The sequence below is a fragment of the Kogia breviceps genome, chromosome 9, assembly GCF_026419965.1.
Source record: "Kogia breviceps isolate mKogBre1 chromosome 9, mKogBre1 haplotype 1, whole genome shotgun sequence".
In the NCBI taxonomy this organism is placed as follows: domain Eukaryota; kingdom Metazoa; phylum Chordata; class Mammalia; order Artiodactyla; family Physeteridae; genus Kogia; species Kogia breviceps.
Window position 1 is genome coordinate 5,864,752 of NC_081318.1, and position 18,617 is coordinate 5,883,368.

The 18,617-nt window shown below is 45.1% G+C and overlaps 1 protein-coding gene across 19 annotated transcripts in view; it reads left to right on the plus strand.

Moving 5' to 3' along the window:
- Positions 1-18,617, plus strand: part of PRKAG2 (protein kinase AMP-activated non-catalytic subunit gamma 2) — a 290,170-nt gene that overhangs the window by 204,761 nt on the left and 66,792 nt on the right. For 16 of the 19 annotated variants that reach the window (XM_059074109.2, XM_067041793.1, XM_067041807.1 and 13 more), the window contains one exon: positions 15,465-15,534. The exons of 1 other annotated variant lie outside the window; for it this stretch is intronic. In XM_059074109.2, the coding sequence (XP_058930092.1) occupies positions 15,465-15,534 (70 nt within the window). Of the gene's footprint in view, positions 1-14,897; positions 14,927-15,464; positions 15,535-18,617 lie in introns of those variants that run through there. 2 more of the 19 variants (XM_067041810.1, XM_067041808.1) reach the window with 2 other exon arrangements.

An 18,617-nucleotide genomic window follows, 5' to 3' on the forward strand; every position in this document is an offset into this window, starting at 1 on the left:
TAAAAGGATGGATTGGATCTCATTGAAATTTTTAAATTTTGCTCTTTGAAAAATATGGTTAGGAATATGAAAACACAAGCCACAGAATGGGATAAAATGTTCACAATACATGTATCTGACAAAGAACTTGATTCCTAGCTATATTTTTAAAAACTCATTGTATTATCTATTGCTGTGTAACAAATTACCACAAACTTAGCAGCTTAAAGCATGTATTTATGATCTCACACTCTCTGTGGGCCGGACGTCCAGGCACAGCTTAGCTGGGTCTCCTGCCTCAGGGTCTTTTATGAAACTGCAGTCAAGACATCAGCCAGGGCTGGGATGTCATCTGAAGGCCTGACTGGGGAGGGATCCATTTCCAAGATCATGTGGTTGATGGCAGACTGTTGGACTGAGGGCCTCAGTTCCTTGCCAAATGGCCTCTCCAACATGGTAGATTGCTCCGTCAAAGCCAGCAAGGGAGAGAGTCTGCTAATATGAGAGAAGCCACAGTCATATGTAGCCTAATCATGGAAGTGACTGCCCCTCACCTTTGCTGTGTTTTGTCTATTAGAAACAAGTCACTAGGTCCAGCTTACACTCACGGGGAAGAAGTACCAGGGTCTTTGCAACAGTTACAGAAACATTAAATAATTAAGCACTATAACACATGTTATCTTTTTAGCTTTTTTTTGTATTGTTTTGTTTTTGTGATACGCGGGCCTCTCACTGCTGTGGCCTCTCCCGTTGCGGAGCACAGGCTCCGGACGCGCAGGCTCAGCGGCCATGGCTCACGGGCCCAGCCGCTCCGCGTCACGCGGGATCCTCCCGGACCAGGGCACGAACCCGTGCCCCCTGCACCACTGTGCCACCAGGGAAGCCCCTTTTTAGCTATTTTTAATAGTCATCTATTTTCACTCTTAATGAGCTTGTAAAATCATGATTGAACCAGCTTTAAACTGTCATTATGACATTTTTAAATTATCTGACTGAAATTATTGAGGCAGATATTGCATTAACGGTCATAATATAATTAAAGAGATGTACTATGAAAAAAAAAGTCTGCCACATTCATACAACCCAACATGGACAAAAAACTCCAGTCAAAAAAATGGGCAAAAGATTTGTATAGTCACTTCACAAAAGAAGATCTATGAATGGCCAATAAACACATAAAAAGATATAATTAGTCCTCAAATTAAAACCACAATGTGAGAAACCATTATATACCCACTAGAAGAGCTAAAAATAAAAAATTCTTTAAGAAGTTAACCATATGACCCAGTCATTCTACTCTTTGCTGTTTATCTAAGAGACATGAAAATGTGTCCACACAAAGACTTGACTGTGTATATTTATAGCAGTTTTATTCACAAGGGTCAAAAATTAGAAACTTCCCAAATGTCCATCAAACAGGTGAATATGGCTCGTCCGTACGATGGAATCCTACCCAGCAATAAAAATGAACAAAGTGCCGATACACCGAACAATGTGAATGCATCTCAGAATCTTTCCACTAAGTGAAACAATCCAGGTGCAAAAGAGTATATCCTGTATGATTCCATGTATATAAAATTCTAGAAAATATCTATAGTAACAATAAGTGAATCACTGGTCTCCTGAGACTTTGGATGGAAGTATGAATGAACCCCAAAGGAGCGCAAGGAAGCTTTTGGGGGGATGATAAAAATGTGTTGTATCTTGATCACAGTAGTCATTTCAAGTTGACACATAAAATTGTACAGTTGAAGTGGATAGAGTTTATCGTAGGTAAGTTATATCACAATAAAATAGTGACACAAAAAATCTTTCTCCAAAGGTTGACATGTTGAGGTTCTACACCTGCATTTAGTTCGCATTGTGTCCCCACTTCAGCCTCATCCATCCTGTTAGCTACATAGCACCAGAGAGAGTGAATAAAGATCACAGAATTCCCCAGAGCCCAGTGCAGAAGGTGCCGCAGAAGCACTGACAGGTCCCTTTAATTTCACCTTGACTCTATTGCGCTTCCTTTGGATCGCTTCACATAGACCGCAACGGAACAAAAATGGAAGTAGTCTGTCTCGGTCATTTCTGTAACTTTTCACCAGTTTCTGGCCAGAGTTTCCATAAATGAAGGGATAAAGAGGGCTGAAAAAACTATTAACAGTAGTCTGTTCTGGGAAGGGTTAATGAGTAGGCCAGTTATAGGGGAGAAAGCAGAGAACAGTAAAGAAAGACTTTATATCATTTTGGAGGTTGCTTTATAATAGAAATACAAATTTCGATTTCTTCTGAAATCCAAATTTCAAAGTTTATGGCTTGATGCAGTAAGAATTGAAAGGTTAACTGAACTGGCTGAGCAATACTTATTTTTTTAATTTGCACAGTATTATGGGATAATAAGAGTTGTCAACATAGTGAAATGGATTTAGCTCCCCAGTAGGTCGTGTTAAACACAAACCTAGGGCTTCCCTGGTGGCGCAGTGGTTGAGAATCCGCCTGCCGATGCAGGGGACGCGGGTTCGTGCCCCGGTCCGGGAAGATCCCACATGCCGCGGGGCGGCTGGGCCCGTGAGCCGTGGCCGCTGCGCCTGCGCGTCCGGAGCCTGTGCTCCGCAACGGGAGAGGCCACAACAGGGAGAGCCCGCATACCGCAAAAAAAAAAAAACAAACAAAACAAAACAAAAAAAAAACCACAAACCTGATGATAATCAAAGATTTCAATTAGCAAAAAATAAAAACTAATTTCGTTGGGGGCTTCCCTGGTGGCGCAGTGGTTGAGAATCTGCCTGCTAACGAAGGGGACACGGGTTCGAGCCCTCGTCTGGGAAGATCCCACATGCTGCGGAGCAACTAGGCCCGTGAGCCACAACTACTGAGCCTGCGCGTCTGGAGCCCATGCTCCGCGACAAGAGAGGCCGCGACAGTGAGAGGCCCGCGCACAGCGACGAAGAGCGGCCCCCCGCTTGCCGCAACTGGAGAAAGCCCTCGGCCAGAAACGAAGACCCAACACAGCAAAAATAAATAATTAATAAACTCCTACCCCCAACATCTTCTTTAAAAAAAAAAAAACAACTAATTTGGATTTATTTGTGAAAGGCAAGAGACATACATACTCTAGACCCTGACTAATGAGCTCCACAGAACCAGGATTTGAAGAGTAACAAATAAATGCTATGTGTGTTTAGGGTTCCTACTTCATATCTTTGATGTGAATTTCTAATCACACCAGATATTTAAATGACTCGCCTTCTGTGGTTCCTGGCACATAGCAGATAGTAAATGTTTGCTGAATGACTATCTTCAAAATCTTGACATTGTCTACTTTTTGGAACTTAGAAGACAATTTAACAGAAGCCAGACAAAAAGAATTTTTTTTTTGGTTGAGTCCATTTTCTTCATCTCTTATATAATAATACCTCCTCTGAAACAGGAGCTCCTCCTTTGAAACAGTTCAGGTGGCTCACTGAATTGGTTGAATTGGGTGCCATACTCTCTGAAAAGATCCTGCGGAATAAATGCTCTTCAAAGGAAATCATAAATAAACGTTAGGAAGGAACCAGCTTTATTTTATACTATCTGAAATTGTTATTTCGAAAACTATCAAAATGAACAAAACCTTTCCACCAAATATAATGATTAAAATCGATCAGAAGAATTAATAGTTGTGGTGTTAAATAGCTTATATTTTTGAGTTTTTATCAAATTTCAACACCACTTTAAAAGATCCATTGTTCTCACTTAACAGAAAGTAAAATTGTAGGGTGACAGCAAGAGCTGGTAAAGCTCTCCACCAGTATCCAAACCAGGATGCAAAGTGCTATCCACAGCCTGTAGTCCTGAGAGAGAGTCTGAAAGAGCACAGTCATTTTCTTTTTTCTTCAAAATACCAGCTCCAATGCTCAAGGGAATGTGGGTATAATTATTTCTCAATAGAAATGAGGTCCAGGAAAAGCAGGAGTAAATGGAATGAAATCATCTCTGAACCCATTTATGCTGTTAAAATCATCTGCTTACCCACCATGTTTTTAACCGATTTCCTAATAACAATTCATTTCACTCAACTATTTTTGCAATGCCTACTATGTGTCAAGCACAGGCAATGCAAAGATGGTCAGACCGGGTCATTCTGCCGCTTCAAAGAGTTTATGGCATTTAGGGGAGACAGAAGAGTAGATCCCAATTCCATGTTAACTGCCTTAGAGAAGCATGTGGGTTCAGAGAAGCAATTAACCAGCTAAGTTGTGAGAAGAGGTCAAGAAGCAACCTAAGTGTCCATGGACAGATGAATGGATAAAGAAGATGTGGCACATATATACAATGGAATATTACTCAGCCATAAAAAGAAATGAAATTGAGTTATTTGTAGTGAGGTGGATGGACCTGGAGTCTGTCATACAGAGTGACGTAAGTCAGAAAGAGAAAAACAAATACCGTATGCTAACACATATAGATGGAATCTAAAAAAAAAAAAAGGTTCTGAAGAACCTAGGGGCAGGACAGGAATAGAGACGCAGACGTAGAGAATGGCTGGTGAAGACTGAGCCTTCTTTTCAAGACTCATTCTTTTTTTTTTTTTTAATAGGCAAACCTTGAATTTATTTTTTTATTTGTTTGCGGTATGCGGGCCTCTCACTGTTGTGGCCTCTCCCGTTGCGGAGCACAGGCTCCGGAGGCGCAGGCCTAGCGGCCATGGCCCACGGGCTTAGTTGCTCCGCGGCATGTGGGATCTTCCCGGACCGGGGCACGAACCCGTGTCTCCTGCATCGGCAGGCGGATTCTCAACCACTGCGCCACCAGGGAAGCCCTTGAATTTATTTTAGATTGCATCTTTTCAAATAAAAATTCTTAATGGAAATTTTCTTAAATTAAGATCCCAGGGAAAAATAAAAACAAACGATAAAACCTCTGATGAGTATGAGGGCTGATTTTTCTTTTTTTCTTTTTTTTTTTTTTTTTTCTTGGCCACGCTGCTCGGCTTGCGGGATCTTAGTTCCCCCATCAGGATCAAACCCACGCCCCGGCAGTGAATGTGCCGGGCCCTAACCACTGGACCATCAGGGAATTCTGTGATTTTTCAATACATTAATGATTATTGGCCAGGCTTCTCCACTCAGATGAAAGTATCTAGTTTTAGCATCTTTTATTTTTTTTTCCTGGACTAGTTCTTAACATGACCAGAAAGTTCTTCTCATCTTAAAGACTCAATCTTAAAGGAGAGAGTAGGAACTAGCCAAGTGACAGAAGTAGGAAGGGAGGCCAGAATATTCAACCTCTTAGTACCGTGAGCAGAGTATATTCCAGGAACAAAGCATCAGGGCTCCCGTGTAGGGGATGCAGCAGGGGGTTAGCAAGCCAAGGTGAAGAAATAAAATGATCAGGTCCTGCTCGGGGCTGAAGAGTTTGCACGACATTCCTAAAGTTCCCTGAGAGTCACTGGATGGTTCTAAACAGAGTAACAGGAACAAGTCTGCGTATAAAAGGAGCTCTGGCTCCAGGGTAGGGAATGCACTAGAAAAGGGCAAGACAGGAGAAACTGGAGCTGTTCCAACAACAAGCCTAGCTGAGGAGTATGGTGGAGACAGAGACACCTTGGGCAGTGTCCAAGGACACTGAGATAAACCAAGAGGACCCAGGGACCATTTGCGATGGATGAGTTTGAATTGCCCATAGAAAATTCAGACGGAGATGACCAGGAAGCAGTCGGGAGCTCAGGAGAGCTCTGAGCTTGCGGCTGAGGCTTGAAGGCCATCAGCACAGGCATGGGGGTGAAGGCTGGCTAGAGAGAGCAGAGCTAGAGGTAGAACGGGGTGCACGCACCTCTGCCCACGCAGGTGGAGTTTCCCATCCCACCTTTGCTACCACACAGAGGACGTCTTTGCATGGAACCAGAGCTCACAGAAGACAGCAGGGGGAAACATCGATGCTTCTAAATTATTCAGGAGCTCCTTATCCAGTATTTAAGTTGACTGATTTCTTGCAGTAGCTACTTAAGATTGAAAAAAAACAAATTAAAAAAAGGCAAAGTGAACTCATATCCGACCTCATTGCGTAAAGGAAAGCTTTTCTGGCAGTCGTTTTATGATTACGCTTTCAGGCTGATGTTTCCCCTTCCGATAGGCATTCAAAACACTGGGCACAATTATGTAAGACAGTCCTTAATAATTTAGTATTTTTCACCAACCAAAAAGTCACACTTGTAATGGCTCCGTGTATTTTAGGCATTCTTTCAGTAAAGTTCAACTCTGCTCCCTCCCGTCACCCTGGAGTCCGGTAACCCCAGACTGGCTGCAGAAGCTGATGGTATACAGGTAGAAATACCACGAGTCTGCACAAGGTCCAGCAAGGACAACCTGGCACCTCTCTACCATGATTTGCCAGTTTAGTTCTCGAGAGAGATGAGGTAGCATCGCAGTGCAAGCCCCTTCTCTCTGCACGCAGGACATGGCCCGAGCCCTTCCTCTCTGCTCTCCTCCTCTCCTGGCTTCCCTGCCTGCCTGAAATAGCTAAAATTAAGTCTGGCCTGTAAGTCCGTTGAGACTTTAAGAAAACATCACCGTGAAAAGGCAACCGATGGCCACCAGCTTCCAATTCTTTGTACAAATCAATCCATCACTCATTTCAGCCTGTCGACATTTCTGTGCATGTCTGAAAAGCTTCGCAGGGCTTGAGGTCCCTGAAATGGACTTCGTGTGTCATAGAACAATGTCATCTGCCTCTTTGTGGTGTCCTATGACTGCGCTCCTTTCTAAGGAGGAGAGCATGAGATGTCTTACGAAGTGAAAACAAACCGTGGAGATAAATGCAGCCTCACTAGCGTATTATATAGAGACGTGTTTATTTTAGTCTACTTCTGTACACCCATTATCAAGCGAAGTAAAATTGAGAGACTCACGTTGATTTGTTTCCATTTCTTTTCTCTACCAACGTGGACAGTAATAGGTAGAGGACATTTTGGTCTGAGGACCACTTTTGCGGAGTTCACAGCCTCCAGAAACACATACTCCCGCTGGCTGCCCATTTCTGCCTCCCAAGAAACAACTCATCAGCCTTACAGTGAAATTGACGGTGCTCCTAATAAATGTCAATGAGGGATTTCTTTTTTAAAGTGTGTCAAATTCACTGCAGGAGATTCAAGTGTAGACTTTTCCGAAATTAGGAGGATTGACACTTCCGCTGTGTACTACCAAACTGTTTTTTAATTAGACTTTTTCTTTCGAGATCATTGTGGGTTCACATGACGTTTTTAGAGATAATACAGCAATCCTGCGTTGCCCTTCACCTAGTTCCCTCAATGGTAACATCTTGCAAAACTACAGTACAGGAGAAATTGGAACCTTCGTACATTACTGGTGAAAATGTAAAAAGGTGCAGTCACTGTGGAAAACAGTTTGGCAGTTTCTCAAAATGTTAAATATAGAGTTACCATATGACTCAGAAATTCCATTCCCGGATCTATACCTAACAGAAATGAAAACATACTTCCACACAAGCCCTTGTACGTGAATGCTTATGGCAGCAATATTCATATTCACGACAGCCCAAAAGTGAAAATTACCCAACCATCCATCAACTGAGAAATGGATAAATAAAATGTGGTATATCCATACAATGGAACGTTTTTCAGCAATAAAAAGAAATTAAGTGCCAATAAATGTTACAACATGGATGAACCTTGAGTACATTATGCTGAGTGAAAGAAGCCAGAGACGAAAGACCACATACTGTATGATTCCATTTATATGAAATGTCCAGAATAGGCGAATCTATAGAGACAGGAAATAGATCAGTGGTTGCCTAGGAGTGGGTATGGGGGTTAAGGGAGTAATAGGCAGTGCCTGGTAATGGGTATGGGGCTTGGCTTGGGGATAATGAAAATGCTGTAAACACAGAGGGTTGCACAAGCCTGTGTGGATACTGAAAATCCTTTTATGTTATGTGAATTGTATCTCAATAAAGATTTTTTTTCTAAATGAGCCCCAGTTGTCATTTCCTCCACAGAATTAAATCAGCTTGGCTTGACTCATGGGGGAAAATATAGTATGATAACACAAGCAGAATATTGACTTTGAAACAGTCACGATACAGAACAGATCCATCACCACAAGGGTCCCTCATGTTGCCCTTTTATAGCCACAGGTACCTCTGTTCCCCCACCCGCATCCCTGACCCCTAGCATCCACTAGTCTCTTCTCCACTTCTATAATTTTTTTTCATTTCAAGAATGTTATAGAAATGGAATCATACAGTATATAACCTTTAGGGACTGGCTTCTTTCACTCAGCATACTTCCCTGGACATTCATGCACGTGGTTGTATGTATCAATAGCTCATTGCTTTGTGGTATTCCACAGTATAGACGTAACATTGTTTGTTGAATGACGTCTGTTATTTCCAGTGTTGGCTGTTACAAATGAAGCTGATGTGAACATTCATACATAGGTTTTCGGTTTTGTTTTTGTTTTTAACATCTTTATTGGAGTATAATTGCTTTACAATGGTGTGTTAGTTTCTGCTATAACAAAGTGAATCAGCTGTACGTATACATAGATCCCCATATCCCCTACCACTTGCGTCTCCCTCCCACCCTCTCTATCCCACCCCTCTGGGTGGACACAGGCACCGAGCTGATCTCCCTGTGCTATGCGGCTGCTTCCCACTAGCTATCTGTTTTACATTTGGTAGTGTGTATATGTCCCTGCCACTCTCTCACTTCCTCCCAGCTTACCCTTCCTCCTCCCTGTGTCCTCAAGTCCATTCTCTACGTCTGCGTCTCTATTCCTGTCCTGCCCCTAGGCTCTTCAGAACCTTTTTTTTGGTTTTTTAGATTCCATCTATATGTGTTAGCATACGGTATTTGTTTTTCTCTTTCTGACTTACTTCACTCTGTATGACAGACTCTAGGTCCATCCACCTCAGTACAAATAACTCAATTTCTTTTCTTTTTATGGCTGGGTAATATTCCATTGTATATATGTGCCATATCTTTATCCACTCACCTGTTGATGCACACGTAGGTTGCTTCCATGTGCTGGCTATTGTAAAGAGAGCTGCAATGAACATTGTGGTACATGACTCTTTTTGATTATGGTTTTCTCAGGGTATATGCCCAGTAGTGGGATTGCTGGGTCATATAGTAGTTCTATTTTTAGTTTTTTAAGGCACCTCCATACTGTTCTCCAGAGTGGCAGTATCAATTTACATTCCCACCAACAGTGCAAGAGGGTTCCCTTTTCTCCACACCCTCTCCAGCATTTGTTGTTTGTAGATTTTCTGATGATGCCCATTATAACTGGTGTGAGGTGATACCTCATTGTAGTTTTGATTTGCATTTCTCTAATGATTAGTGATGTTGAGCATCCTTTCATGTGTTTGTTGGCAACCTGTATGTCTTCTTTGCAGAAATGTCTATTTAGGTCTTCTGCGCATTTTGGGATTGGGTTGTTCGTTTGTTTGTTTGTTTTAAATTTATTGATTTATCTTTGGCTGCATTGGGTCTTTGTTGCTGCACGTGGGCTTTCTCTAGTTGCAGCAAGCGGGAGCTTCTCTTCATTATGGTGCACTGGCTTCTCACTGCGGTGGCTTCTCTTGTTGCGGAGCACAGGCTCTAGGCACGCAGGCTTCAGTAGTTGTGGCACGTGGGCTCAGTCATTGTGGCTCGCGGGCTCCAGAGCACAGGCTCAGTAGTTGTGGCGCATGAGCCCAGCTGCCCGGCAGCATGTGGGATCTTCCCAGTCCAGAGCTTGAACCCGTGTCCCCCACAGTGGCAGGAGGATTCCCAACCACTGTGCCACCAGGGAAGTCCTGTTTGTGTTTTTGATATTGAGCTGCATGAGCTGCTTGTATATTTTGGAGATTAATCCTTTGTCAGTTGCTTCACTTGCAAATATTTTCTCCCATTCTGAGGGTTGTCTTTTCGTCTTGTTTATGGTTTCCTTTGCTGTGCAAAAGCTTTTAAGTTTCATTAGGTCCCATTTGTTTATTTTTGTTTTTATTTCCATTTCTCTAGGAGGTGGGTCAAAAAGGATCTTGATCTGATTTATGCCATAGAGTGTTCTGCCTATATTTTCCTCCAAGAGTTTGATAGTGTCTGGCCTTACATTTAGGTCTTTAATCCATTTTGAGTTTATTTTTGTGTATGGTGTTAGGAAGTGTTCTAATTTCATTCTTTTACATGTAGCTGTCCAGTTTTCCCAGCACCACTTACTGAAGAGGCTGTCTTCTCTCCATTGTATATTCTTGCCTCCTTTACCAAAGATAAGGTGACCATATCTGTGTGGGTTTATCTCTGGGCTTTCTATCCTGTTCCATTGATCTATATTTCTGTTTTGGTGCCAGTACCATACTGTCTTGATTACTGTAGCTTTGTAGTATAGTCTGAAGTCAGGGAGCCTGATTCCTCCAGCTCCGTTTGTCTTTCTCAAGATGGCTTTGGCGATTCAGGGTCTTTTGTGTTTCCATACAAATTGTGAAATTTTTTGTTCAAGTTCTGTGAAAAATGCCATTGGTAGTTTGATAGGGACTGCATAGAATCTATAGATTGCTTTGGGTAGTATAGTCATTTTCACAATGTTGATTCTTCCAATCCAAGAACGTGGTATATCTCTCCATCTGTTTGTATCATCTTTAATTTCTTTCATCAGTGTCTTATAGTTTTCTACATACAGGTCTTTTGTCTCCTTAGGTAGGTTTTTTCCTAGGTATTTTATTCTTTTTGTTGCAATGGTAAATGGGAGTGTTTCCTTAATTTCTCTTTCAGATTTTTCATCATTAGTGTATAGGAATGCAAGAGATTTCTGTGCATTAATTTTCTATCCTGATACATTACCAAATTCATCGATTAGCTCTAGTAGTTTTCTGGTAGCATCTTTAGGATTCTCTATGTACAGTATCATGTCATCTGCAAACAGTGACAGTTTTACTTCTTCTTTTCTGATTTGGATTCCTTTTATTTCGTTTTCTTCTCTGATTGCTGTGCCTAAGACTTCCAAAACTATGTTGAATAATAGTGGTGAGAGTGGGCAACCTTGTCTTGTTCCTGATCTTAGTGGAAGTGGTTTCAGTTTTTCACCATTGAGGACGATGTTGGCTGTGGGTTTGTCATATATGGCCTTTATTATGTTGAGGTAAGCTCGCTCTGTGCCTACTTTCTGGAGGGTTTTTATCATAAATGAGTGTCGAACGTTGTCAAAAGCTTTCTCTGCATCTGTTGAGATGATCATATGGTTTTTCTCCTTCAGTTTGTTAATATGGTGTATCACATTGATTGATTTGCATATATTGAAGAATTCTTGCATTCCTGGGATAAGTCCCACTTATAGTTTTCAACTATAATCTCTTCAAATATTTTCTCAGTCCCTCTCTTTTTCTCCTCTTCTTCTGGGACCCCTATAATTCGAATGTTGGTGCATTTAATATTGTCCCAGAGGTCCCTGAGACTGTCCTCAGTTCTTTTCATTCTTTTTTCTTTATTCTGCTCTGCAGTAGTTATTTCCACTATTTTATCTTCCAGGTCACTTATCCGTTCTTCTGCCTCAGTTATTCTGCTATTGATTCGTTCTAGAGAATTTTAAGTTTCATTTATTGTGTTGTTCATCGTTGTTAGTTTGCTCTTTAGTTCTTCTAGGTCCTTGTTAAATGTTTCTTGTATTTTCTCCATTCTGTTTCCAAGATTTTGGATCATCTTTACTATCATTACTCTGAATTCCATTTCAGGTAGACTGCCTGTTTCCTCTTCACTTGTTTGGTCTGCTGGGTTTTTAACCTTGCTCCTTCATCTGCTGTGTATTTCTCTGTCTTCTCATTTTGCTTAACTTACTGTGTTTGGGGTCTCCTTCTCGCAGGCTGCAGGTTAGTAGTTCCTGTTGTTTTTGGTGTCTTTCCCCAGTGGGTAGGGTTGGTTCAGTGGGCTGTGTAGGCTTCCTGGTGGAGGGCTCTGGTGGATGAGGCTGGATCTTGTCTTTCTGATGAGCAGGACCGCGTCTGGTGGTGTGTTTTCGGGTGTCTGTGAACTTATTATGATTTTAGGCAGCCTCTCTCTGCTAATGGGTGGGGTTGTGTTCCTGTCTTGCTAGTTGCTTGGCATGGGCATGGAGTGTCCAGCACTGGAGCTCGCTGGTCGTTGAGTGGACCTGGGTCTTAGCATTGAGACAGAGATCTCTGGGATAGCTCTCACCGATTGATATTACGTGGGGCCGGGAGGTCTCTGGTGGACCAACGTCCTAAACTCGGCTCTCCCACCTCAGAGGCTCAGGCCTGACACCCAGCTGGAGTACCAAGACCATGCCAGCCACACGGCCAGGTACGTGGGGAGTTTCTTGCCTTTTGGGAAGTCTGAGGTCTTCTGCCAGCATTCAGTAGGTGTTCTTTAGGAGTTGTTCCACATGTAGATGTAATTTTGATGTATTTGTGGGGAGGAAGGTGATCTCCATGTCTTTCTTATTCCTCCACCATGTTGAAGGTCTCCCCCCACCCCCATACATAGGCTTTTGTGTGAACATGTTTTGTTTGCCCTGGGGTGAATGCCCAAGAGTGGCATTGATGTGTCATATGGCAGTTGGGAACTTAGTTTCATAAGAAACTGCAGAATTGTTTCCCAGAGTGGTGGTATGATTTTGCATCCCCACAGCAATGCACAAATGATTCTGTTTCTCTGCATCCTCACTGGCATTTGGTGTGGCCACTATTTTTATTTTGGCCATTCTAATAGGGGTGTAGTAATAGCTTATTGTGGTTTTGATTTGCGTTTCCCTAATGGCTAATGATGGCTAATGACGTTGGACATATTTTCATGTGCTTATTTTACCATCTGTCTATCTTTTTCAGTGAAATGTCTCCATATCTTTTGCCCATGTTCTGATTGGATTGTTTTCTTTTTCCACTATTGAGTTTTCATTTTATTTATTTATTTTTGGCTGCATTGGGTCTTTGTTGCTGCACGCAGGCTTTCTCTAGTTGCGGCGAGCAGGGGCTACTCTTCGCTGTGGTGTGCGGGCTTCTTGCGGTGGCTTCTCCTGTTGCGGAGCACGGGCTCCAGGCACGCAGACCTCAGCAGTTGAGGCACGCGGGCTCAGTAGTTGTGGCTCATGGGCTCTAGAGCACAGGCTCAGTAGTTGTGGCACATGGGCTTAGTTGCTCCGCAGCATGTGGGATCTTCCCGGACCAGGGCTCGAACCCGTGTCCCCTGCATTGGCAGGTGGATTCTTAACCACTGCGCCACCAGGGAAGCCCTGTACATGTTCTCTTAAGTGAATACCTAAGTACTTAATTTTCTGTGTGGTCATCATAAATAATATTGTTTTTAATATCAGTTTCCACGTGTTCATTGTTAGCATGAACATTGTTAGCACAAATGTGATTGATTTTTGTGTGTTGGTCTTGTATCCTGTAACCTTGCTGCACTCATTAGTTCTAGTTTTGGTGTTTGGGGATTTGTTTATCTAGTAGATTCCTTGGGACTTTCTATGAAGACAACCATGTCATCTCCAAATAGGGATGGTTTTATTTCTTCCTTTGCAATCTGTATGCCTTTAATTTATTTTTTTTCTTGCCTTACTGCAGTGGCTAGAACTTCTAGTACTATGTTGATTAAGAACAGTGTGACAGCACACATCCTTGCCTTGTTCCTGAACTTAAGAGAGAAAGCATTCAGTCTTTTGCTGTTAAGCATGACACAGCTGAGGGTGTTTAACCACCATGTCTTACAAAATTAGTTCTGTCTTCTTTTCCTCCCCCCACATTTTTTAAGGCAAAGATTAAGACTTGGGGATTGGCAGGACTTCCCTGGTGACCCATTGGTTAAGACTCCATGCTCCCAATATAGGGGGCATGGGCTTGACCCCTGGTTGGGGAACTAAGATCCCTCATGCCACGTGGCGTGACCAAAAAAAAAAAGGACTTGGGTATTGGCCTGAGATGACAGAGCAAAAAGAAAGCATAAAGGAAATTTAAGTACTTCCTCCTCCAGGCTAGGCTTGCAAGAGTGACAGAACCAAGTTCCTTTGGTGGGGGTGGGACTTCACAGCCTTAATCAGCGCTGGGGAGCTAATCTCTTTATCAGAGCCCTTGCACTCTGCAGTGAGCTAAGGGCCCCCTGCACCTGGGGCAGTCATTGCCCGTAACACAGGAGAGGCTCACGGAATGGGGTGCCTGTCCCCTCTCTGGTTACCCTGCTCTTCCAGGAAGCTCTCGGCTGCCAGCCTCGCTGCCTGCCAACCTGAGTTGGCGATTGGAGAGTCTCAGATACCCAGATCCAGGGTGACAGGAGTGGCCAGGGCCAGATTTAGATTTGTATGTGCTTTTGACAGTGACTCCCCAAAGAAGAGAATGGGCTATGAAGAGAGGAAGCACAGTCAAGAGTTCCATGGCTGGGTAAAACTGATAGCGACACAGTGCATCTACAGTACATATATTCCACAGAACAAAAATTTTATTAGGGGAAAGAGATGGGAAATTTAGTACAAACTTTAGAAAGAAAAGCAAGCAATCACTCCCTCATCCACTGCCCTCCACCCCGCCCCCCGCCTTTGGGGTCATCTCCCCCTGGGGTCCTGCAGCCTCCATTCCCCTCTCCCTGGCACGTCGCCCCGCCCACCCCACCCCACCCCCACCTGGCAGCGCTCCCCTCGTGCCCCACCCCCGGGCTGGCCGAGACCACACCTGCGCAGGTTAAACCAGCAGGGACGCGCTGCCGTGGGTGGCGGGTGAAGGTGAGCGGATGTGAGCGGTGGGATGGGAGGACGAGGCAAGGATGAGACAACGGGCCCCTGCTAATGGCCGGTCGGCGGCCCTGGCGGGAAGGAGGGATGCGGCCGGAGGGGGGCGCCCCGGCAACCCTCGAGCGAGCCACCCCCTGGCTCCTCGGGGTCCTAGTCCCACGGTTCCATCTCGCCGGTCCATACCAACGCGCGAGGCGCCGGGGGGAGGCCGGGAGCGGGCCGTTCCACTCGGGGAGGGGCGGCAGGTTAGGCCGCGGCCCGCGCCACCTGCGGCCTGGGGCCGGGGTGGGCCGGAGGCTGGGCCGCGCCGCCCGTTCTGTGGGGTGCGGGCGGGTCGGGCCGCGCCGCACCGCCCCCAGCCCCGCCAGCCGCCCGGGAGGCCCCTCCTCCCAGCGACCCGGCTCGGAGCAAGGCCGGAGCGCTCCGCGGAGCCGCAGAGACCGCCTCCGTGCCTCCCCCCGACTCCCACCCCACCCCCACCCCCACCCCGCACGCTCCCCGCCCGCCTCCCTGCGCCTCCCCCCAGTCCCCCTCGTCTCGCCCCCGCGCCCCCAACCGCTCGCCCGCCTACACCCGCCCCCTGGCCGCTCGCCCCTCGGCCCCGCCCCCGCGTTCGCACCCCCGCCCCTCCGGCCCCCCGCGGCCTCCGCCGCGCCCCTGTATCCCCGGCACTCCCGCCCTCCGCCCCCGCGCGCCACCCCCCCGCGTCCCCGCGCCCCCGCCCGCGCGGCCGGGGACGAGCGCGGCCGAGCGCATGCTGATCCCTGTCCTCCTCCTCCTCAGGCGGCGCTGGCGGCGGCCCCGGGACCCGCGGAAGCCGGCATGCTGGAGAAATTCGAGTTGGAAGAAGAGGGTGAGTGCCCCCCGCTGGAACGCGCTTCCGTGTCTACGCCGGGGGCCCGGAGGGGCCGGGGCGCGGGGACAGATGGGGTTCACGCCCCGGAGGCCGCGGGACCCAGCCGCCCACCGCCCGTCCGGCTTCGGGCGGCGCACCCTGCGGGGGCTGGCGGTGGAAACGCGGAGCCGGCAGAGCGTGTCTGCGGTGGCCGCGGGTGCCTTTCGGTGGCGAAATCTCTCTGGGTTCTAAGGGGAGCCCGCAACCCGGCCATCCACACGGATGGTCGGTCCTTTTGTCCTTAAAAGCCGAACTGGAATGAGAGCAAGGTGACGTGCAGTGGTAATTGTTTGTAACGCCACCATACATGTAGGGGTAACCCCCAGATTATGCCTGTGGTCCATACCTTTAAATAACACAGTGGTTCCCTTATCTGTACTTGTGAAAATACCACCAGCAGGGTGTGTCTTCGTGTCTTGATAGGGAAAGTTCAATAGGAAAAGCGGTGGCGGCTTAGCGAATTGCTTTTGAGTTCAGGTGATCCTGTCATTCCATCGTTCCTGTCTTCTCTTCGCTCACTCGGTTTTTTTCCTTTTCCTGCCCCGTTTTCTTCTTCTTACCTGGATCTTATTTTGAAGCTGTTGAAATGTAGGGGGATGAGTTTGTTCTTTGGCGAAATGAATATTTAACGTGGATTGTGATGAGCTTTTAGCTGTTTCTTATTTTGAAACTGTTAAAATTTGAAGGGAATGAGCTCGTCCTTTGGCAGGATTAGTATTTCAAATGAGATATGATGAGTTCAAAGTCTAAAAAGAACTTTGTATAAGATGCTTGACAGTTTGAGGAATTTAAAAGACCTCCACACCATCTTGTGTTTTTCCGTTATTCGTTTAGTGACTTCTCTTTTTTCCAAGAGTATTGATGGAATGAAGCTCCTGGAACAAAGCCTGTGCCATGTGGATGCTGTGCCTTCTGCCAACTTTACTTTAATACTTCCGTTTATTCGCAGTCAGGCAATTACTTAAGTAAGCATGCACAACCAACATGAGAACGTTATGCCGACAGTATCAGGCCAGTGCCTACGTTTATTTTATGGTTTATTAGAGTTCCCACATTTCACAGACATGTTAGCCAGAAGATAACGTGTTCATAGTAATTATCGTTAAAAGTCTGCCGCCATATTTATTATTAACAAGCAGTTACATGGTACATTTCAGAATTTTACTAGGGCTTAATTTGCATTCTGTCCTACTGAAAAATAATCCAGTGTGTTCAATCGAATCCACCTCATTATTCCGTGATTTTATTATATTGCAGGTCAAACTTGGGGCACTGTCCACAGGGCAGTATGGTGTGCCCCCCTTTCGTTAAGACTTTGACTATCTAAATCATTGAGTTTTCTTTGTCCCTGATTTCAGTAACAATGAGGGTCCATTGCATTTAATCATTTTGCAGAGTCACGTGGGGCAAAGGAAAGTAGAGAGCAGATGCTATTGGAGAGGTGCCATAGTTATGGTTTAGAGCATAGGCCCAGCTTCAGACCGAATCTTAACTTCTTATTAAGCTGTGTGACCTTGGACAAGTTACTTAACCTCCCTGTGCCTTAGTTTTCCCATTCATAAGGTGGAGCTAATATCGGGGTGTTTTTTTTAGGATTAAATGAGATAATCCATGTAATGATACTTAGTACAATGTAAATCCACAGTAAGCGCTTAGTAAATGTTAGTTACTGTTACTGTTTAAGTGCCATTTACCATTGTACTGAACTCATGGACTTCTTAAGCTTTTTATTAATGAATCGTCCATAGAGATTTTTCTCAGTACAGGTTTGATGGAGTTTTTTTCCTTACTTGAGATTTATTAATTTAATTATGTTGCATTTCTCAAAGCAGATATTTGAGAAATATCTCTATGCCTTATTTCTTTTGCATTGTTTCCACCAAGGGAGTGAATATAAAATACTAAACCTAAGCATCTAAGAAAAGGAATTTCCCATTTTCACCCATCTGTTTTTATCTATATTGCTGTCATTACTTCAAAGCATACTGAATCACACAAATAACCCTGTCAAATTTTTCTAGATTCTTAAGGAGGCAAAATGTTAAAAAGCAGTTGCTTGGGAGCTGTTAGCCAAGCTGGACGGGGTAGTGTTGGCGTGGTTGTCTAAAGTGCTGCTTTGTTTCTTTTGAACTTTAGATTGCTTAATCATCCAAAATACGGAAAAACTGAATATCAAGCAGAACCTTACATTTATTCGGGGGAACAATAAGTCCTCACAGTAGGACATTACACCTTTAAATAGTATCCTGTGAGCTGATGTGTTAGCAGCGTACATCATATTGATACGTAGCTGTTGAATAGGCCCCTCATTTAATCTTCCAGCTTCCTTCTTATTCACTTGGTGTCATCATTTGTGCATTGCAATCTGGACGCTTTCCTTAGATGGGGATGCGTTTGGTATACATGGAAACACACGATTGCTAATATTTTTGTTACCAAGTCTTTTCCTATTTCCTAATAAATTCTAACAGATACTCTGTTCATTAGAAAGGCATCGGTGAAGTTGGCGTAATCTCTTAAAACGTTACATGCTTCTGGGAAGAAAGAAGAAATTGTGCCTCTGTCTCCCATGTGTTGTCCAGGTCCTCTTTTGCCTGGGTTTCGACACCGCGTGCCCACCCACCTCTTCCTACCATCGCACCCCGACAGAGGGACCCTTGCAGAGCGTGAACTGACGGCACCACTCCTTTGCGGGAAGGTCTTTACCACTTTCCTGGGTCTGTATATAGAATACATGCAGACTTCTCTTCATCTGCAGCCTCGCCGCCTCACCCCGGCCGTACACACCAATGATCAGCGAGCTTTCTGTGCATAAGCCCCACCAGAGAGCTTTTTAAAAGGCAGATTCTAATTCTGTGGGTCTGGGGTGGGACCTGGGAGTCTGCATTTCTGCTAAGCTCACAAGCGCTGCTGCTGCTGCTTCACAGACCCTGCTCTGAATAATGAGGCTGTAGGACAGGCACGGGCAAACTCCGTCTGTAAAGGGCCACATGGTCTCGGTCTCTGTCCCTGTCACGACGGCTCAGCCAGCCCGTGCAGCA